General features: G+C 41.5%; 4 protein-coding genes across 4 annotated transcripts; 2 read left to right on the top strand and 2 right to left on the bottom strand.

The window, feature by feature from the left end:
* The first annotated feature begins 268 nt into the window (after positions 1-268).
* LOC105387833 (BRCA1-A complex subunit Abraxas 1) lies at positions 269-2,742 on the top strand. The gene is made up of 3 exons (XM_038113636.2): positions 269-474; positions 555-1,544; positions 1,736-2,742. The coding sequence occupies exons 1-3, from the start codon at positions 391-393 to the stop codon at positions 1,850-1,852; spliced, it is 1,191 nt and encodes a 396-aa protein (XP_037969564.2). The 5' UTR covers positions 269-390; the 3' UTR covers positions 1,853-2,742.
* Positions 2,743-3,347: 605 nt separating this feature from the next.
* Positions 3,348-11,999, bottom strand: LOC105393556. The gene is made up of 11 exons (XM_048629608.1): positions 11,705-11,999; positions 11,432-11,584; positions 10,700-10,812; positions 9,952-10,170; positions 9,198-9,334; positions 8,672-8,807; positions 7,390-7,513; positions 6,900-7,200; positions 6,364-6,548; positions 4,269-4,465; positions 3,348-3,964 (listed from the first exon to the last, which is right to left on the bottom strand). Exons 1-11 carry the CDS (start codon positions 11,798-11,800, stop codon positions 3,805-3,807), a joined length of 1,821 nt encoding a protein of 606 aa, XP_048485565.1. The 5' UTR covers positions 11,801-11,999; the 3' UTR covers positions 3,348-3,804.
* A 1,329-nt stretch (positions 12,000-13,328) lies between these two features.
* LOC105387514 (dihydroorotate dehydrogenase (quinone), mitochondrial) lies at positions 13,329-20,577 on the top strand. The gene is made up of 5 exons (XM_011558280.3): positions 13,329-13,488; positions 13,572-13,781; positions 14,011-14,405; positions 14,486-14,823; positions 20,341-20,577. Exons 1-5 carry the CDS (start codon positions 13,468-13,470, stop codon positions 20,547-20,549), a joined length of 1,173 nt encoding a protein of 390 aa, XP_011556582.3. The 5' UTR covers positions 13,329-13,467; the 3' UTR covers positions 20,550-20,577.
* Positions 20,578-20,661: 84 nt separating this feature from the next.
* Positions 20,662-21,647, bottom strand: LOC105387604 (ATP synthase subunit s, mitochondrial). Its single transcript, XM_011558386.3, has 3 exons — positions 21,485-21,647; positions 21,102-21,402; positions 20,662-21,008 (listed from the first exon to the last, which is right to left on the bottom strand). Exons 1-3 carry the CDS (start codon positions 21,503-21,505, stop codon positions 20,743-20,745), a joined length of 588 nt encoding a protein of 195 aa, XP_011556688.3. The 5' UTR covers positions 21,506-21,647; the 3' UTR covers positions 20,662-20,742.
* Between the last annotated feature and the right edge of the window lie 432 nt (positions 21,648-22,079).

The raw sequence follows: 22,079 nt of genomic DNA, 5'->3' as shown, positions 1-22,079 counted from the left end.
TTGTGGTAAGCATTTGAGTGGCTACAGTGGTCAGTGGAAGTACAGCGGCAGCGCCAATACAGTGGCCCAGAAAAATAGCAGCTTCTATTTTTGGAATATAAAGTTGAAGGTGGGGGTAAAGTCCCATTACTGTTACCACCGATTCTACCAACACGAAGACTCCACTTTCATTTCATACTCCGGCAGACCTCAGAATAATAACGGTGTGATACTAATGCCACAGACCTTCTTTATCTATTATGTGACGTTGACCTACGTCAACCGTCAACTTACTCTGTGGTCGGTACAAAAATGACAATTTTTTACCAAATTCGTCTTAAAATTTTAGAATTATAATTTTAATAAACCGTGCATTTATGTAAAGGCGGCTATAATTGAATCATAAATACAATGGCTTACACAGAAAAGGTTTCTATCAGTGGTACAGCGCTGTCGTTTCTTTTATATGAATGTGTAAATTCTGGTAATGGGCAGGTAATGAAAAAATACATGTTATACGGTTCTATTATTGCTTCCTGTTATGAACTTCTAAATTACATGAAATTTATTTTCAGGAGGGCTTTCTGATTGGTGACGTGACATCCGAAATTACAAATCACATATCGGACACTCAAAGTGACTCAGCGCGGCTGGACACACAAACAGTGATCAGAACAGTCCTGCCTCTGCCATCTGTATCACTCTTCTACCTCCCAACTGGTAAAATAAAAGAAGATGTACTCAAGGAAGTTCTATCTACAACTGCAAGTGAAATAGTTGGCTGGTACAAATATAGGAAAAACAACAGCATAAAACCTACATTCCGGGACAAACTAATAGCTAAAGGCCTACAAAAGTACTTTGACAAGTATCATGACCAGAAACACTTTGTTACATGCAACTTGACAAACAAAACAACAGCCTGTGGATCAACGCACACATTCACCTATAGATTTGGGAAGATAAACTGCTTTGACATGTATGAATACATAGAAGATGTGACAGCGAACCTTGGGGAGAAACTAACAGGGTACAAGAAACCTCTAAGACGACCAGCAAACTGTATATTTAACAAAATTATAACTGACTGCAATATTCAGGGGAGTAATGCTAGTGATGCCATACTGCAGATACAAGAAGCAGTGGATGTGAGACTGCGGCAGGAAGCGTTGCTCGCTGCACGGAACGAGAGCTCTATTAGAGAACTGGAGGCTGAAATTAAGCAAATGTCCACCATACTGTCTGACAAACATGCAGTAGACCTCCAAGCAACACATGACAAGATGTTGGAAGAAAAATTACAGAAGTCTAAACAAGAAATGGCTAATGCATGTGTTGAGGCTGTCAAGACCCCAGCAGAGGCTCATATGGATATATCCAACTTCCTGAGCGATGTCAACCACATGTCAGATAGTGGAGACTCGGTGCAGATAGTATCTGACAGCAATGCTGAGAGGAGTCCTAGTCCAGTTCTTGCACCAGCAAAAAGGCCAACATTTAATTATGCAGCTGCTCTTAAAAAAAAAAACACAGTGACCAACTCATCTCCAGTAGCTTCAAGCAGTGTAAGTAGATTTTGTAATATATTTACATAATGTGTAGTCATAAATGTAATTATTACTCATATTCATTATCTTGTGAAACTTGTAAGTATTACCATTTATACAGCATAAAATTTATCTACAATATCCAAGATTACAGATAGATTTCTATATTCCATGAACAAATTATAATAATTTTGTATATTATTTTACAGAAAGCCAAAAACTTTGTTGAAGACCTTATAACTTTTGATGTTGATGACAACTCTCCACCCAAAATTGCAGTCACTCAAGACCTCAAGTGTTTAGGAGACAGTTCCCCAGAATACTGAAGTGCCTTCTGAACTGAACTCATGCAAAGTGATGATGAAAACTATACTCTGGTTGTTGAAAAGTGAAACAGTTACTAAAAGTTACAAGTTGACAATGTGTTGGTATTAGCTTCTAATAAATCTTTAGATTTTACATTGAAGTACTAAATATTAAATATTGCGTGGCATTCTATTCTACTAATTGCTTAAGTGTTTTGTAGTTAACCCTATCAATATTGATAAAAGCTGTTGATACAATATCTAAACAGTAATGCCAACCTCAGAAAGTGATTAAGAGTGATGTTTACTGCATCATATTGGTCTGAAGTGGGTCTGAATGCTGTACCTGAGCCATACATTATCTAATGCAATTCCTCAGAGCTTATCTGCATACATTCACTAGTAAGTATTATTTAATTATTTTATAAAACCAGATTTGGGTTATGAAATTTAATTTTTGTTTCTATTGACTTGGCTAAGAAACATTACGGTATGATCAGGGATACAATGGCGATTTTGTATTTTTTTCTGTTTGAATAAGAATGGCACATTATAAAATAGGTGATATTCTTCTCCCTTCTTCAGATAAAAATACAATAATTTAATTTACCAAGAGTTGTAAAATTGTAATTTGTAATGTATACCTGAGACCTATATTAGTTCTCGTTTATAGTGTTAGTTACCAAAGGTATGAGAAATTGTATTTACCTATAACTTAAATATATTGAAGCCATTGTAATGTAACCACATGTTCCACAGTTAAATCAATTTAGAGTTAAAAATATTTTTTTACGAATAAGATCAGTACTTATTTCTGGCAAAAGTAGGAACGAAATTTCTTTAGAGTTTAAAAACCTTGTAAATATAATTATTGTTATAACTTGTAACCCTTGCTGTACGTAACTTAATAGCTTGAACATCATCGCCATAATGTCGTGTCAAGGTAAATGTACAGTGAACTCCATAAATATGTGTATACTTTTGTACCTCGCCAGATGTTAATCCTACTACACACATCATGCCGAGCGGCTATGCATTGTATGCCGCGGCACCCTTTAACATCACCAACCGTCAATGTTTTTTTTTATACAGACAAGGTACAATCGTGTACACATATTTAAATGTTTATGGAGTCACCTGTACTAGGTTTGGGTCAGTGGTTGGACATCGCATGTTTTAAACTTTAAAATATCGTTGACACTTTGTTACTGTTAGGTTTTATATTAAAACTACCTATGTAGGTATTAATATTAATTAGACCCACATCAAACTATTTACATTAATGTTTAACTTGCCGATGACACAAAAACGTTTAGTTAACTTGATGTAATTTTTGTATATGCTAATCTGCTGCTTATTTCTTCAAATCTACTGTAATCACTAAGAATGAGACATCACTTCACTACTCAATACAGAATATTGTAAACTTTGTACAGTTTATTTTCATATAATAAAAAAACTGAATGAGGATATAATAAGATTGCTATTATTGAAACTCCAAAAATAAAACAAATCCTTTAAAAACTTCATAAATAAGAATCTTTATTGATTAAATTCAATATAAGAAATAATAAAACTTAAAAGTTAGTAAATAATACAGTCTTAAACAAAATAACAATGGAACAGTCTTATAAAAAACATTTGGAATGTATATGATTATGCTTCTAAATGGCAATTACAAAAAAGAGTCTATTCTGGCTTTTTTTTAATATGATATATCGCGGCGCTGCCTGCACGACTCGTGGCAACGGTCCGTATAGTATTTGTAAAGCTGGTAAACCCCTAGTAACTAGTAAACAATTGGCACACATTTTTAAACAAGCTTAAGACTACCTGCCTTTCTATTCATTTTTAAAAAGATTACATAAACACAATTTAACTTTGCGGAGATAAATGCAATAAGTGCATTATAAAAACTCCTCTATCTTGTCTATGGTAGGTAGTTCACAGATTATGACAGATGTCAGCTGCGTTCACAGAGTATACTCCGCGGCGCGGTCGAGCGCTGTGTGAGCGAGACGCCTCGCTTGCTCCACGGCCGTGGCGGTGGGCACGAGACCCAGGTGGATACAGATCAGCTCCTTCACTGTCACCTGAGAGCTTTCGTTGGGGAACGCCTGCTCGATGAGTTGTCTGGAAAGGAGAATTCACAGATTATATAGTCTGTGGTAAACCAGGAAGTACTTACCGAATGTTCCAAACTCATTATAGCATAATAGTTACGTGCGGAAAGGAATCTTTATCAATAAAAATTCACGTCATCTGAGTTCAAAACGGCGACGTGATTGGTGGACGCCATATTATTATGGGTTTCATCATAGGAGTAAATGGACCTAGACTAGACCATCGAAGCCATGCTAAAGGGTGAAGAATTCCTATAGATCATCGAAGCCATGCTACTGGGGTGGAGGACTCATACGTATAAATCATGTGTCACCTGTAAAAAGATCCCAATATGTCGCCCGGCGGCGGCAGCGCCCTGACGGCGGCGGGGTGCAGCGCGCGCGGCGACACGGTCACCCCCGCCTTCTCGAACCACAGTATAGCGCAGACATGCACCGCCGAGTCCCGCCACGTCGCGGCCGTGTAGCCCTCGCGGAAGAGACGGAAGGCTCGAGATGTGATGCGTTGTAGCTGTGGACGAGGGTGGGTTTGTTAGATAAAGCTGCGTACAGACCAGCCAAACGAACGGGTGTCGTTGACCTTCCTTGCTGCAATCGCCCCTATATTATATGTATGTTAAATATCCACCGTTGGGCGTTCGTTGGGCCGGTCTGTGCGCAGCTTAACCTTTAACTGCCGACGTGGTCTAAACGCGCCACTAACAACGAGGTTACGTCTGAGAGACGTAGATAATTGAAAAATCTATTAAAAATAAAGTATTCGTTTTATTTCATTTATAACAACCCATAAAAATACTATAGTTAAATGGCTTATAATATATGGATAGTCAATAAAACAATTAGTTAATTTAACAAGAAATCAGCGTGTTTTCATGAGACCCCAAGTTTTATTTGAACATTTTTAGGAACTTTTATTAGACATATATATTTTTTTATTTATACACATATCAGTAGATTTTTTTTAATAATTTTACTCTTTTATAACTAATAAAATAAAATAAAAAAGAATCAGCACAAAAACTTAACGAAAAAAAAAACTGACACACAATCAAGTTAGCATATTTATGGCTTGCAGCTATTGCATATTTGTAGGAAACATAAAAGGCACATGGGTTTCTTGCAGAGACAACATGAATTTTTTGTGCGTCTTTTTAGTCGACTTGGACAAATTGCACAGGTCTACGCTACGGTATGCTCTGGCCGGAGTCGGTGAGGGCATATATATCTGTAGGGCCAATAACTCGTTCAATGGAACAACGTAGTTCTCGTGGTGGTCTGATATTCCATCCCCTCCCACGTCCTGTCTCCTATCTCTCAGTTTCCTATGATTATCAATTGCTTGATTTTTATAATCACTAGGTAGTGTCCTCTCTTTTGACCCTGAACTGCCACTTTCAGACATTCCGTAGGAAAAAATCATATGGTTATTACGATGTGACGACCTCAAGACACTAAGGTAGTACATGCATTTACAACGTGGTGACGACCAAGAGACGTATCAAGTTTGGAACATAAACACCGTACTTACGTCTGTGAGACGTCACGAGCTCCGTATAGAACACCTGTGCAAGCGACGTAAGCGGGACGCTGACGGCACGTAAAACACGCGGGGGGAGGAGGGTACTGAGCCGCGGAACCTTGCTAACGCTTCAGGTGAAAAAATATTGACAAAATAAGAACGCGGCCGTCTGTGAGACGTATAGGTCGGCAGTTAAAGGTTAAGACAAAACTAATGGGTAGGCCCATATGACCGGCGATTGTGGAAAGAGTAATGTCAAGCCGTCTATCATGCGTATTTCTTCTCGCATGCGCGATTTGCCACTATTTTTCTGGGTTCCTCCTACTTATTTCACGCATTTTAATAAACATCGGCGTCAATGTCAACGTTTGATAGCGTAGCGAAAACGTGAAGCTGGCATGTATGTGAAACCTGACGCTATGTATTCACATACCTTTTTGGGTGTCAGCACGGGGTGCTTGTGCGGCGGCGCCGCGGTCTGCCAGCGTGAAGTGTAGAAGTCCCGGGCACTATGATATATCTTGTCGCACTAATGAAGACCCAAGCGATTGCAGATTTTACAAGTAAGGGATCCGGCTCCAAACGAAATATGGGTGCTTGTTTAATGACGCGGTTGCCATTTTTCTGCGTTCCGTGTACTTATTCTTGCATTTTAATAAATACAGGATATATCTACCTCTGTGTCAATGTAGCCGCAGCAAATCGTTTGAAGGTGTAGCGAATTACACCTTACGTACACGTACCTTTTTGGGTGTCAACACGGGGTGCTTGTGCGTATCATGCGTATTTTTCTGGGTGCCTCTTACTTATTTCACGCATTTTAATTAACATCGGTGTCAATGTCAACGTTTGATAGCGTAGCGAAAACCTGACGCTATGTATTCACATACCTTTTTGGGTGTTAATACAGGGTGCTTGTGCGGCGGCGGCGCGAGGCAGCGCGCGGCGCCGCGGTCCGCCAGCGTGAAGTGAAGTAGCCCCGGGCATTCGGATAGGGCGCCAGCGGCAGACAACGTGGTGGGGGTTAAGGAGGTCAATTTGTTTTGTGGTTGGTATGTTTGTTGTTTACGGTGGTCTTACAATAAAAAAAATACACAGCAAACTGATAGTATAAAAAAGATGATATTTTTGTTGAGGTATTTTAAAGACGGAGCATGTACTAACCCCTTTATTCATAAAAAAGTTACTGAACGGATTAGCTATTGAACTGTTTTGTCACTCTATGTCAAAGAACAAATTGTTCTCTGTCAGAGAGGGACAGAACAGTTCAATAGTTAATCTGTTCAGTAACTTTATTATGAATATAAAGGGGGTAAGTCAAGAAGGGGTGACTCAGGGGGTCATTCAGAACAACTTTTGATCTACAACTTTTGGAAATTGGCAAAAACTATAAAACAAATTTTGACACAATAAAAAATCATCAAACATCCATATTGAAAAGGATATGATTCCCCGCCGAAGCACCTATTCCCCTTCTCCGTCAGAGACGCCAAATACGGCGCGAGAGCACTCCTCAGCTCTCTCAGCACCATTTCCATATTCAGACTCGGTATATCCGGCCGGAGTTGTTCTAAAACCGCCTCTATGGCCGTGTGCATAGCGGCGGCGGTGGTCTCGGGGGAGAGCGGGGTGGTGGTCGTGCAAGACTTGCGCAGTTCGAGCATGCGAGTGGTTAGACGGGCGCAGAGATTCGCGTTGGCTTTGTTTTTGCGGAGCGCTTCTGTTGTCTGTAATAAATGTGGTTGGGTTTATCGGGTGAGGGGGAAATAAACGGTGACTTATGGAGAAAGAGATTTGGTGGTGTAATGTGTAAGGTCACATTCTTTCATTCAAGCGCCATGGCGGGTAAAAAAATCTAGAAGAAACAGCTTCATGCGTTTTTAAAATGAACTTTATAAGTAGATACTTTGATTTACCTTTTTCAAAGCCGACTCCAAGGCATCCAGTGTAGTTGGGAGCATCTCTAAGTTCCCCTGAAGCAGCAGTCTCCTTAGATTCGACAGAATCTGACTAGACAGGTGAGCAGCGATGCCGATATCTCTGCAATTAAATATTAATCAAGCATTAATGCTTCGTTCTAGTGGTTAACCACTAGATCGAACGAATGGTAAAACATTTAAAAAGGAAAGTAACAAAAAGTCAATTTGAAATTAATAAAGTGTTCAGCTGTAATCTTTTGGCTTATGTGGAGAGCGCTATAGGGTTTCACTCCATCGCTAATCGTCCATTGTTGCGGCGTTGAAACTTTTGCCATTAGCTAATGAGCGTAGATACATTTGCGTCAGCCCAGCGTCTTTACTAGTTCTGTTCTCTTATGCCAGCGCCCTACGGAGGTCGCCGCTCGCCTCTAGCGCGCTGTTCTCTTGTGCCAGCGCCGGGGGGTCACTGACCGTGTGTCCATGTCGCGCAGCAGCAGCAGCGTGCCGGGGGGTCACTGACCGTGTGTCCATGTCGCGCAGCAGCAGCAGCGTGCCGGGGGGTCACTGACCGTGTGTCCATGTCGCGCAGCAGCAGCAGCGTGCCGGGGGGTCACTGACCGTGTGTCCATGTCGCGCAGCAGCAGCAGCGTGCCGGGGGGTCACTGACCGTGTGTCCATGTCGCGCAGCAGCAGCAGCGTGCCGGGGGGTCACTGACCGTGTGTCCATGTCGCGCAGCAGCAGCAGCGTGCCGGGGGGTCACTGACCGTGTGTCCATGTCGCGCAGCAGCAGCAGCGTGCGGGGGGTCACTGACCGTGTGTCCATGTCGCGCAGCAGCAGCAGCGTGCCGAGGGGTCACTGACCGTGTGTCCATGTCGCGCAGCAGCAGCAGCGTGCCGGGGGGTCACTGACCGTGTGTCCATGTCTTGTGCCAGCGCCGGGGGGTCACTGACCGTGTGTCCATGTCGCGCAGCAGCAGCAGCGTGCCGGGGGGTCACTGACCGTGTGTCCATGTCGCGCAGCAGCAGCAGCGTGCCGGGGGGTCACTGACCGTGTGTCCATGTCTTGTGCCAGCGCCGGGGGGTCACTGACCGTGTGTCCATGTCGCGCAGCAGCAGCAGCGTGCCGGGGGGTCACTGACCGTGTGTCCATGTCGCGCAGCAGCAGCAGCGTGCCGGGGGGTCACTGACCGTGTGTCCATGTCTTGTGCCAGCGCCGGGGGGTCACTGACCGTGTGTCCATGTCGCGCAGCAGCAGCAGCGTGCCGGGGGGTCACTGACCGTGTGTCCATGTCGCGCAGCAGCAGCAGCGTGACGCGCGGCGCGAGGGCTGCGGCGTGCAGGCAGTGCGGCGCGCACGGGGCGAGGCTCGCGCCGCCCAGCGTCGCTACTAGCGCGCTGTTCTCTTGTGATAACCCTGGGGCGGTGGAAACAAGATTGGGTAATCAGAGAGCGAAAGTGAGTGAGTTTATTACACTATATATAATACAAGTATCTTGAGCAAAATACAGCCATTGGCCACTGAGCATCTTACATTTATGAACGAAATATAGAATAGAGTAGATTCGGAGGATCTTTTTGTAGCTATAGATGATCAGCGGTCGAGCGGCATAGCATGCACCAATGGCGTTGCGCGGTTTAGACACATTCCTATCTCGCCCCAACCCACACCGCCAAGGCGCTTAGTGTCTTCTGTTACATAACTACTATAGTAACAATTTAAATATTTTAAATACACACCAAATGTAAAAACCAAAAACCCACACTGACGGTATACTAGCCTAAATCAATAATAATCAACACTCACACGGCACATGCGCATTACTACACGCAGTCTTCTCACTCCCCCCTTCGCCCTCCACCTCGCGCCAGTACTCCTGCGCCGCGACCGCCTGGATGCTCAGCAGGATCAGGTCCGGCGGGGTCAGGTCTTCGCTGCCTCGACTGGACAAGGGAAAATAACATCAGTACATAGTTGATGCAAAACCGCTTATCGAGTCTGTCTGTAGTATGTGTGTCTATGCTTATATCTTTAAAACTACACAACAGGTTTTTGATGCGTCTTTTTTTTTCATTAATATAGTGATTACAGTCGTCCAAATATAATAGGCCCATTTGGACAGCTACACAAATTTGCTATTTACTCTTGATTTACTAGATGAAATACATAAAATACCCATAATCTGGCTTATTATTTAACAGAAAAAAGAACTTTTAAAGCACCAAAAGTTACTTAATTTTTTATGATTTAGATTTGACACCAGTTGTCATCCCATACATTTTGGAGCTGTCCAAACAGACCTGTTATATTTCGACGACTGTAGGTTAAAAATTTAAGTTTATATATGTAAGTTACATTCAATAAAAGGTAGTAGGGGTATAAATGGTTATTATGGGAGTGCCAACATTAAGTAAGGGTTTTTTTGGTAATTTCTGATGACTTCTTGACATTTGTACATGTACAACTTTTGAACTTTGCATTTGCATGAAAGAAGTTAATACACTTATCTACATGAAAGAAGTTAATACACTTATCTACACGTGTACTACTATTATCATACCTAGAATACAGGGCCAACATCTTATCCCCAACATAAAGCAGCAGATGATAGTGTGGATATGGTGTCTTGATCTCCTTGGCAGCACTCTTCAAGGCACTGAGGGCAGCGGCGGTGACCCCACTTTCCCCGATGATGCCACTGGCTCCTGGTATGGAGTCCCCTTTGTTGCGACAGTCGAGAAGCGCTGATAACCACCTCTGGTATACTGGGGAGTGAAGCCTGGAAGGTTGGAATAAGTATTAATTAAATAAAAAATCTAGTTATTCTTCTAGGAATCAAAAACTTTGTGATGATTTATGTAGTATTTTTAGGTATATTTTTATTTCCAACAGGCCATCAGATTCAGGTAACTGAGGCGTTTTTTTTTTTCATTGTTTGAAGGTTGTTGTGTTGGTTGTCTCATTACAGACTCAAGTTGCCATTATCCATCACTTTTAAGGCATGTTGTCTCAGAATTGGTTATAATAATTATTATATTAATTAAAACATGAAGCACAAGTGAGAGATAAAATTAATTCTAATAGCTAATACCACAAAAACTTTTTTTTTAACAAGTGTTTATAACAAAATTTGACAGATTTTGTAGGCAAGTGAAAGCTAAACATCTGTTAAATACTGTCTAAGTTTTTGTAGTAAGGCCCCAAGTATCTAAAACATAATGCTCTAGATACATGAACATGTTCCATTTATGAACTAATAATAAGAGAGGGGTTCATCCATAATTCAATGAAAGCAATACTATACTTACAGGTTGATGTTCTGCCCGCAGATATGCTGTACCAGGGTCTTGCAGTCCAGCAGCTCCCGGTGAGCATCGTCTACATCTTGCTCACTTATTATGAGGAACACATGGTCCAACCACTGCAAATGGTTAATTTTGTCATATCGTTAATTCAGTGAAAATAATATGAAAACTTGAGGTGAGGGAGCATAAAGTTATTAAATTTAATAATTTATAAATTTTAAGGTAAGGGGCCGTCCATTAATCACGTGAGGCTCAAAGGGGGGGGGGAGGGGGTACTGAAAACCTCACGAAACATCACGAGGGGGGAGGGGGGGTTCTCGTTAGACATCACGTGTATTAATTTTTTGTCAAAAATCTGGTATTTCTGAACCGATATTTTGGACGGCGCAAAAATTTTAACGATTTGTAGTATGACCTATATTTTTTCTAGTCAAAAATTGCCTTTACATAGACTTCCAAAAAAATACACGTGATCCAGGGGGGGGGGAGGGGGGGTTGGTCCCAAACCTCACCAAATATCACCAGGGGGGAGGGGGGGGTCAAAAAATGAGAAAAACGACCTCACGTGATTAATGGACGGCCCCTAAGAACCTAGTAAAGATGTACATATTTTTTTTGCATTAGGTAATGTAATTTAGGTTTGTTACATGATTAGTTAGATATTCTGAAAATGAAAATGCCTTATTATCTTTTTATGGCCATAGCTTACAGGTAATGATAAATATTTCTTGTTACCTCATCAAATACTATTGAAGTTCCATCTTTGCATTGCATGGATGAATAAGTATTTCCAAATTGGGCAGCCATGACCCTTTGAGATGTAATAATAGGTGATAGTAGCTGAGAGACATTGTAGCTGTCTGTCACACCTTCATTATTATCATTATCCTGAAAACAAGCAGTAGTTATAAGAATAATCAAGAGAGAAAATTATACAATATGTCACAGTTAAATTCCAAGTTCTCATTTACATTTCTTGTATTGTAATCGATACTAAGAGATTCATACCTGGCCACCAAATGCCTTCATGCGATCTAGAAATGTATCATCCCACTTGGAAAACAATAAATCGTTCACATTATCGAATATTAGCACTGCCTTCATGTCGGTCAATCAGAAATTATCGTCCTGCAAATGTGAAGTTCCTCTGGTCTATTTTTAATCGCTACTCATATTACAATAACAAGCGATACGATAACTCAGTGAAGGGATATCTTCTCTGGGGGTTGCAGACTCCCTAATTTCCCAAATTATCATAAAACTCCCAAAATCCAAACCAACAACAAGACAACATGAAGACAACAGTTAGTTCAGGGGTGGGTCAGTGCCTTAATGGCTGAACTTTTAGTAGAAGGTAGTGCCATCTCTTTATATTACTCTTACTACCAAAAAAGATGTAAGATGGCGTTATCAACAAGACCATAGAACAATAACAAGACACATAGATAAGTAGTATTTGAATGTTAACATTGTCATGATCTATGGCTTTTATGAAGAAATTGCGTGTCAGTGTCAGTTCAGTTGTCTTACAATGTCTCGCAAATAACATTTTTGTAATAAAAGCCTATACTCTCGGTATATCGTTATTTATAAATTTTATATACCTACAAATAAAAATAAACATGGTGTGTCAAGAAAAAGCATCTTTATCCGCAAAAAGTGTTTTTATGAAATTCTTGTGACCTGACAGATTCCATATGGATCCAGGTTCCATGTGGTTCCACGGGAACCGAGCTGAAATGGCGGCACTGGCAAAGAGCGATCGACATCTTCATATACGCTGAAGATTAAAATACTATGTGTACCAAACTGATAAATGTCGTCAAAGATTTGCCTCGCGAGGATAAATGATGCACTATTGGATGAAATGACTTTATCACCACAAGTGACAAGATTTGCTTCTCTTGGGAAACATAAACTAGCAAAACATGAATTGGTTTTCATGGTGAAAGGAATACACACACCCACTCGCATATTATTTTACAAGTGACATGAACAAAACTGAACTGAAACATTGTTATATGCGAGGTAATAAAGAATTATATAATAATTTGTTTTTTATTTATTGTTGCATGTAGGTAGGTACATAAATAGATTGAACTTAAATTTAGCTGATAAATGTAATAACTGTTGTGTGGTGTAACTACGTTAACGCAAATATGTCTTATATCTTTATAGATTGAAGTTAATAGCCGGATTCCCACCAGACGATCCAACGCGATCCGATCGCGCGATCCAAGGAATCTTACATACTAAACTTCTTGGATCGAGCGATCGGATCGCATTGGATCGTTTGGTGGAGATCCGGCTATTAACTTGTGATAACAATATCTATATATACAGGGTGTCCCAACAGGGCACCCTGTATGTATGTACAATGAGGTTGAGCAATATAAAGAGATGGCGTTGTAGGCTCAGTATGACGTATAGAGTATGACAAAAAACTCCTCGAGATGCCACTCTTTTCACAATTGTTTATTTTTTCTCTATGAGTTAGTTAGCACTTAGCACTGACACTGACAACAAACACATACACAAATACAACATCTGACATCTGGTTGTCGATATTATTTTGATGATTTACCTACTGTACTTGAATATTGTAGGGATACAAGACTCATCATCATCACAGACTGTAAATTAAAGGCTCTGTGGGCTTTGGCAGTAAATGTCAATTTGACGGGGGTTAATTAATTTTATTGATGTTTGCATTGCACAAAAATTGAGGATTTACAGGATTATTGTATAATAATAATATCATTGAAACAGCAATGAGTAAAAAACAGGCAGTGGTAAGAATTCTTCATAATGTACTTATTCATAACGTCGTCCCAAGTTCACAAAAACTGTACTTAAGTAATTATTTTAATTTCAGAAAAAGTTGAAATCACTGTGCTACCTAACCCTAGGAGGTTCAGTGGCCTACCAATTTATTTATATGAGAAAAGATTTTCCAAGCTACTATGAACATGTTCTGCAGCCTGCCAGTCAATACCTTAGCCCTGAGTGGGCCCACAACCTTGGTGTAGCAGCAATCAAATATGGCATTTTCCCACCAGAAAAATACAATGACCCCAGTGTCTTGGTAAGTTTTTTTTAAGTTTCATGTTAAATTATCAATTTTATAGACTTCATTAATAACATACGCTAACATATGCTGTTAATAATAATAACCCATCCTATATGCAAGTTGCACTATTACTATAGATGACTAATATCCAGCATTTATTAACATTTTCTGAGTTGCTGTAATAATGTACTCAAAGCTTAAACTAAATTGGCATTTCACTATACATTCAAAATTACTATTGCAGAAAACCAAATTTCTAAATTATGACCTCAGTAACCCTATTGGCATAGCAGCAGGATTTGACAAACATGCTGATGCAGTTATAGGATTAAGAAACCTAGGTTTTTCAATTGTTGAAATAGGATCTGTGACTCCTGAACCTCAGCCTGGAAATCCTAAGCCAAGGGTATTTCGACTTTCTGAAGATCAGGCTGTTATCAACCGGTATGGTTTCAACAGTGAAGGCCACAACAAAGTCCATCAGAAGTTACAAAATGTGGACAAGGCACAGCTACGTCAAGGCCTCTTGGGCATCAATTTAGGCAAAAATAAACTGTCTGAAAGTGCAGTTCTGGATTATGTAGATGGAATTATAAAGTTCAATGATGTTGCAGATTATTTTGTTATTAACATCAGCAGGTATTATATTTTCACAATTGTTTAATACCTAGCTCATACTTAGATAGACTTTTCCTTTATATCTTATTCATATTTTGCAGTCCAAACACACCAGGTTTGCGAGCATTGCAGGAGAAAGATGAATTGCAAAAGCTACTAACTGAAGTAAACAAAGTGAGGGCATCTCTAGAGTCACAGAACAAGCCACCACTGCTTCTCAAGCTTGCTCCAGACCTCACCCTACAAGACAAGAAGGACATTGTATCAGTGATCACCAAGAAAGAGAGCAAAGTAGATGGTCTGGTAATATCTAATACCACCATAGAGAGGCCAGGTCTAGCCAACCAAGAAGTTGCCAAAGAAACTGGGGGACTTAGTGGCAAACCACTAACAAACAAATCAACAGAGATGATAAAAGAAATGTACAAGCTTACTAAAGGTATGTGTACAGGTTATTCAGCAAAAAAGAATATTCTAACACAAGAAAAATTTTTGGATTCGGTTTCGTGCGTGACTGGGGTACCCACGTGTTCCTAACAATCATCGCGATTTCGGACCTTTTTCTGTGCCAATTTACATAGTTAATACCTGTTATTTGTTGTTATTGTGGTGGTGGTAACTGGTGAGTGTTGTGATTATCAGTAAACCCTCTTTCCCTTTCTGAAATGGAGTACCATTCAGATCGTCCTCCAGATCCCGACCCACCAGATCTTTCGCCGGATATAATGCTGACGGATACTCCCCAGGAGACGCGAAAGCGCCCTAGGGATGATATACAACCTTCTCAACAAGGTAAGAGAATTATCTTAAACCCCGATCTCGCGTCTGCTAGCATTCAGACCATTTATACGCACCCGAGTCTCGACGCCACTAAGGTGTACGATGACAGTGACCCTGGACCATTTATCGTCCACGTTTCTCAGGATAGCTCTTCAGGAAGTCCAGCTTCTGGGACCCCGCTGAGGGCTATTAAGTTTGGACAATTTTTGTACAATCACAATGTGACTCACATCACCAGAGGTGGTGTCAAAATGACCGGTCGTAACCGTGTTACTGTGGAATTTAAGTCTGCGGGAGCGGCCAACGAATTTATCAACCACCCAGCTCTGTCCCCAAACAAGTTTAAGGCAATTATCCCAACTTACCACATCACCCGTATGGGTGTTGCTAGGAGAGTCCCAGTGGATCTCTCCATGGATGAGTTTGTGGGTTCTTTGGACCTCCCCCATGGATGCGGTATTGTTCTTAAAGCTCGCAGATTTAGTCGCAAAGTGATCAACAATGGAAACGTTTCATATGTCCCTACTCAAAGCGTAGTAATCACTTTCAGAGGACAATACCTCCCAGAAAAAATTTACTCTTTCCGTGCTGCTGTAGAAGTCGACAGATACACCTACCCAACCATCCAGTGCCACGCTTGTTGCAGGTTTGGCCATGTGAAGGCTAATTGCCGATCAAGGCCTTGCTGCTTCAAGTGTGCCCAACCACACTTGGGTGAGACTTGCGATGCAGATCCTCCCACTTGCATTTACTGCTCAGGAAGTCATGCTTCCACGGATAAGAACTGTCCAGAACAAGCTAGACAAAAATCCATAAAAGTCATTATGTCTCAGGACAGTATTTCGTTCGCTGAAGCCGATGCTCGACTTCCTAAAAGCAAAAAATCATTTGCTGAAGTAGCATCTTCACAACCTAATGGCCCATCTCTTAAAAAATCCTACAAAAAGACTGTGACCACTCAACGCAGGCCTAGGTCTCCTCTTTCTCCTGGCTATGACAGACTTGCCCATCAGGCCATTATCTCATCACCATCTTCCTCACTTCCTAATGGAAGTGCCCTGAATGTGATTACCCCCAATGACAACTTATTGGATAACTTACTTTCATTAGTTGTCAGTCTGCTGTCTAAATTCAGCGACACAATACCGCCCCACGTTGCACTTAAGATTAGAGAACTTTCATCCTTCAGCCAGAATGGCTCTGAACCCGACCCGGGTCCTTCAGTGGAATGCTCAGAGCCTTAAAAGTAAAAAACATGAAGTACTCAACTTAATAGATGACATCAAGCCCGTCATCGTTGCCATCTCTGAGTCATGGCTAGCGCCGGGTTCTCGTTTCCGAGTTCCGGGCTACTCGTGTCTGCGGGATGACAGGGATGACGGGTTTGCTGGGTGCGCTTTACTTGTGAAGCGTTCCCTTACCTTCTCCTCTATCCCTACCCCTCCCCACGGGCAGGAATTTAATGTTGTGGCCCTTAGGGCTTTAGACATTACTTTCGTGTCCGTGTATTTCCCTGATCCCCACCCTTCTCACCTCCCATCTTTTTATAATATAATTTCTTCTCTCCCGCAACCTCTCCTGATCATGGGGGACTTTAACGCCCACCATACCTCATGGGGTTCTTATCACACTGACGCTTTTGCAATCGCCCTCTTAGACATGCTTGATACCTTAGATGTTTGTATTTTAAATGACGGGTCTCCTACCCGTCGAGTCCTCCCCCGTCAGAACCCAAAAAGTGCTGTCGATCTCACTTTCTCGTCCCCTCTTCTTTCAACATCAATATTCTGGAGGGTCCTCCCAAATACCTTTGGGAGTGATCATTTTCCCATATCTATCACGCTTCCTACCAGATCCACCATTCTTGCTGATACATGTGCCTTCCCAAGGTACGTGATAGGCAGGAATGAGTGGTCCAACTTCATCACCTCGGTTGAAGATAAGCTCAGTCTGATCCAGCCCTGTACTAGTGACAACTTTTTAAATAACTATGATCAGTTTGAAAAAGCTCTAACATCCTCTGCCAAAAATAGAAAATTGCGAAAAGGCCAAAGAGTCTCACCTCCCTGGTGGGACTCCGACTGCTCCTTGGCTGTTGACGAGCGCAAAAATGCAGAGGATGTTTATATCGCTAATATGAGCATGGAAAATTTCATAAACTACAAAAGGATAGCTGCACGCACCAAACGGCTCCTTAAGAAGAAAAAGAAACAGGGCTGGATCAGATTTTGTGAAAATCTTTCGCCTAGGTCCCCCCCTTCTCTGGTGTGGAGATACATTCGCCGATATCGCGGTTCCCTTAACGTCGAAGATATCTTGAGCAACGATCCCTCTCTATGGCTAGAAGGGTTCAGCGATAAACTGGCTCCACCTTATGTCCCACACTCCAGTGCTCTCCGTCCCCCACCAGCTCTCTTACTATCTTCAGACAGATTGGATTCTCCATTTACTATGGATGAACTCCAATCTGCTTTATCCGGTTTAACTGATTCATCTCCAGGTATTGATGGCATTCCATACTCTTTCCTTTCAAAATCAAGCCTCAAGGTCAAGCATACTTACTTGGAGCTGATAAACTACTTTCTTGAGTACGGAGTTACTCCATGCTCTTGGAGTAAGCAAATAGTTGTTCCCATATTGAAGGCCGGAAAAGACCCCCGTGATCCTAACTCCCGACGTCCTATCGCCCTCTCCTCTGCTTTGGCGAAAATCTTAGAGCACTTAATTAAATGCAGGCTCGAATGGCTAATTGAGAATAGAGGAATCCTAGCCAAAACCCAGTTTGGGTTTAGGAAAGGGATGAGTACTCTAGACAGCCTTGCAATACTTACAACAGATATTCACATCGCATTCAAGAGGAAAGAATACCTTGTGGGTGTCTTCCTTGACATAGCGTCTGCCTATGATAATGTACTTCTTCCTGTGCTCAGGCAGAAAATGCGCCAGCTGAGCATTCCAGTGAAGCTTACCCGTCTGGTTTGCAGCCTATTCATGGAGAGATCCATCTACATAAAATCCCCTACCACCTCCCTTGATTCCCCAAAATTTGTTTGGAAAGGCCTCCCCCAGGGATCGGTCTTAAGCCCCCTCCTTTACAGTCTGTATACTTACGATCTAGATAAATCCGTTGACTGCTTCTGCGACATTCTACAGTACGCTGACGACTTGGCCCTCTATTATGCTTCTCCCTCGTTAGCGGAGACAAATGTCCAGCTGAACCTGGCTCTTAGGTACCTCACGGATTGGCTGGATAGACATGGGTTATCTCTTTCTCCCACTAAATGCACAGCAGTGATTTTCACTAGAAAAAGAAACATCCCAGATCTGGATGTTGTTATTGGAGAGCATTCAATCACTGTGTCAAATAAAGTTAAATTTTTGGGTGTGATTCTGGATTCCAGGTTGTCGGGTAGCCATCACATGAACTACGTGGCTCAGAAGTGCGAGAGGGGTGTCAACGTCCTCAGGTCACTGTCAGGTGTCTGGTGGGGCGCACATCCATACTCCCAGAAGCTACTGTACAACGCCATTGTTCGAAGTCACTTTGACTATGCCTCATTTATCCTGGACCCCTGTAATAAGGCTGCATTAGAAAAAATTGATAAGGTTCAGTACAAGTGTCTTCGAATAGTGTCCGGTGCAATGAAATCTACCCCCACCAATGCCCTTCAGGTTGAGTGTGTCGACCCCCCTCTCTCGCTGCGGAGACAGTACTTGTGTGACCGGTTTTTCCTCGGGATCTGGCAGTCAGAGTCTCACCCTCTATTGTCCAAGCTCGATACCCTTAAGCGGTTATGTCATGCTCAAGAAACCCATGGCCTTTCCTTCCTTCTCAAATCATTCATTTTTGCTTCCAACCTTCCTCATCCTTCAATTAAATTTAAAATGAACCCTCTGTTTAGTGTCCCTTATGATGCCCTGGTTTTTCAGCCCAATGTTGTTATGGACATGGGCATTGTGAAAAACGCTCCGGGGGCCGAGAAAACATTGACTCATAAACTCCAGTCAGAGTGGCCTGGTTGGCTCCCAGTCTTCACAGATGCCTCCAAATTTTCAGATAAGAGCAATGTTGGTCTAGCTGTCTGGCTCCCTAAGTACAAAATTACCCTTAATTTCAAACTCCCCCCTGAATCCTCGGTCTTCACGGGCGAGGCTACCGCTATTCTGGAGGCACTTCTGTACACTGAGTCTCACAAACTCAACAAAACTATTATTCTATCAGACTCTTCTAGCTGCTTACATTCAATTATTTCATTTCCTTTTAAATCAAAATCTAAATTCCCTATCATTCTTCAAATTAGACAAACTCTCTTCCGTTGCAAGACTCAGGGTATAGAGGTGGCTATTGCCTGGATACCTGGCCACAGTGGCATCATTGGTAATGAGTGTGCAGATTCCTTCGCTAAGGATGCCGTTAGCTTGGGCCTGGATACTCATTACCATAATTTTGCCCACGACCTTGCCTCGCTCGCAGGACCGAGGCTTGATAATTCCTGGAAGGAGTCCTGGGAAGCTTCCAGGAACATTAAAGGTAAGTATTACTCCTTAATCCAACCACATATTCCCAAAAGGCCATGGTTTTTTAGAGCATGACTCCTAGATAAAACCTCCACCTCGACAATCTGCAGACTCCGTCTTGGTCATGCGTGCACGCCTGTGCACCTGGCTAGGATTCGGGTGCGTGATAGTTCGGTTTGTGACTGCGGCACCAGCGAAGGATCTGTCGACCACCTTTTCTTTGAGTGTCCTAACCTTCAAACCTCCCTCTATGATTTCCTCCCTTCCTCTGTCCCAAGACCTGTAAATATCAATTACCTACTAACACTTGTACATACCCCAATCGCTAACATCCTGTATAAATTCTTCAAAACTAACAATATTAAACTATAAATTTGTTTGTGTTCATTATAATATACTAACCCTGTTTGTGATGTCCCTGTATAAATTGTGTCCGTCTGTTTGTTTCAGGTATTAACCTTGTAAATATCTTTAAATCCCCACCGTAAAGACAGCAATTAACATAGTGTGTACCTTAACACAATCGTTTTTGGCCGAATTTGCTGTGTTAGTCACACACGGCACACAGCCACAAACAAAGATTGATTGATTGATTGAAGAAAAATTTTATTGAAAACTACTTAAGATGTTATGATCTTACTAGTATTTTTGGTTTCAGGCAAGGTTCCCATAATAGGTGTTGGTGGAGTATTCACTGGCCAAGATGCTTATGATAAAATTTTAGCAGGAGCTTCCGCCATTCAAATATACACAGCTCTAATTTATCAAGGACCTCCAGTGGTCACCAAGATAAAGACAGAGTTAGCTGAGCTGTTAGAGAAAAATGGATACAAATGTGTTAATGATGCTGTTGGGAAGGGAGTGTAATATTTAAATAGTTTTATGAAATCATTACATATATTTTGATTGTTTTACAGAACTCTTTTTATTTACAACATACACTTTTAGAGGAATTAAATATTATTAAATAGAACATTTTACTTCTAATTAATTAGTTTTGGTTTTAGTAAATATCAAAATACTATACATGTAAAAGGAATACTATATTTACAGCCAGATCTTACTGTATATTACATTTTGAAAGGTGAGATTTTAGAAACTTTTTACATTCATCCATGTTATCCACACTTAATAATTTGAACAATACTAAAGTTTCCAGTTTATCCAGTACTTTCAGTTGTTTAAGCCCAGCATCTGTGACATTTGGGCACTCAGATACTTGTACATGTGTGAGGGATGATTTGCCATACTCCAGTCCTGCCATAGCTCTATCATCAATGTATTTGTTATCATGCAAAATGATTTTCTTCAGCTCAGTGCATCCACCTAAAATGTTAAATAACAAGTGTTAATGAAATCCACTGAAATACAAGAATGAGCTGTAATAATGGGCTGTAAAGTAATAACAAAGACACTTACTCAGATGAGAAAACCCATAATGTGATATTGAAGAACCAGAGCCATCAATTTCAACAAGTTTTGGCACAGCTGCTTTCTCTGGCGGTAGAGAGTTATAGTCTGTCTGTCGCCGGCCCCCGGACCAGACCACAGCGCCGCCGTTTCGGAGCACCCATTCTGCGCACGTCCTATCTGGACCGAGCTGTTTCAAACGTTCAGCATCAGGCTTATTGAACATCATATTGACGTATTCCCAAAAGTATCGTTTCTGACTGCATGTTGGAAGAACTACACGGTGTTTAAAGTTCCGTGTCAACGGTACCTGAAATAGAAATAATTCATTATGAAATGATAGCAGAGGGAATAGAAAAGTTATCAAGGAATTTGATGTAGTGGATACTTACACATCTCAAAGATGCAAACATAGTGTAATTTTTAAGTTCAATAATTAGCGTTAAAGCTTTTTACATTTACCTGTTTGAAACAACAAAATTATTTTGGTAACTAAATAGAGGTCAACAAAATAACCTACGATTGTAAACAAAACAAGTAGGTACGAAATCACAACGTCAAAATGACATTTGATGCACACAGATCACTACCTACCACTGACTATTGTTATGCCAAACCTTAAGTTGCGTACACACCGGGCCAACGAAGGCCAACGAACGGGTTTCGTTGGCCTTCGTTGGTTCAATCTGGACGGTTTAGCGAATGCCAACGATCGCTCGTTGGCCTGTGCCGGCGATCCGAAGCTTGGCGGCAACATCAAAGAAATCGAGCTATTTGAACAAACTCTGTTTGGACGGTCGCCGAAGGCCAACGAACGAACGCTCAGTTTAAGCAAGTGGGCGTAGCGTGTAGACGTCCAATTTGATTATTACTTGGATATTTCCTCCCATTTAGATCATGCAGAAAAACAAAGAATGGAGTAACGGCGATAATAATGATGTTATCGTCGTCCATGATTAAATTGCGAATGAAAGAGACAAAAACCGG

Source organism: Plutella xylostella, chromosome 23, assembly GCF_932276165.1.
Source record: "Plutella xylostella chromosome 23, ilPluXylo3.1, whole genome shotgun sequence".
Taxonomy (NCBI): Eukaryota; Metazoa; Arthropoda; class Insecta; order Lepidoptera; family Plutellidae; genus Plutella; species Plutella xylostella.
This window is presented reverse-complemented; position numbering and strand designations above follow the sequence as displayed.

Bases quoted from the DNA above. Each gene is read 5' to 3' on its own strand.
- LOC105393556 (XM_048629608.1), bottom strand. From the start codon at position 11,800: ATGAAGGCAGTGCTAATATTCGATAATGTGAACGATTTATTGTTTTCC. The intron at 11,585-11,704 runs GTATGAATCTCT...GCTTGTTTTCAG, and splicing joins TGAAGGCATTTGGTGGCCAG to GATAATGATAATAATGAAGG. The intron at 10,171-10,699 runs GTAAGTATAGTA...CCAACCTTCCAG, and splicing joins TGCGGGCAGAACATCAACCT to GCTTCACTCCCCAGTATACC.
- LOC105387604 (XM_011558386.3), bottom strand. From the start codon at position 21,505: ATGTTTGCATCTTTGAGATGT. The intron at 21,403-21,484 runs GTAAGTATCCAC...TTTCTATTTCAG, and splicing joins TGTTTGCATCTTTGAGATGT to GTACCGTTGACACGGAACTT. The intron at 21,009-21,101 runs GTAAGTGTCTTT...TTAACATTTTAG, and splicing joins TTATGGGTTTTCTCATCTGA to GTGGATGCACTGAGCTGAAG.
- LOC105387514 (XM_011558280.3), top strand. From the start codon at position 13,468: ATGAGTAAAAAACAGGCAGTG. The intron at 13,489-13,571 runs GTAAGAATTCTT...TTTTAATTTCAG, and splicing joins TGAGTAAAAAACAGGCAGTG to AAAAAGTTGAAATCACTGTG. The intron at 14,406-14,485 runs GTATTATATTTT...CATATTTTGCAG, and splicing joins TTTGTTATTAACATCAGCAG to TCCAAACACACCAGGTTTGC.
- LOC105387833 (XM_038113636.2), top strand. From the start codon at position 391: ATGGCTTACACAGAAAAGGTTTCTATCAGTGGTACAGCGCTGTCGTTT. The intron at 475-554 runs GTAATGAAAAAA...ATTTATTTTCAG, and splicing joins TAAATTCTGGTAATGGGCAG to GAGGGCTTTCTGATTGGTGA. The intron at 1,545-1,735 runs GTAAGTAGATTT...ATTATTTTACAG, and splicing joins CTCCAGTAGCTTCAAGCAGT to AAAGCCAAAAACTTTGTTGA.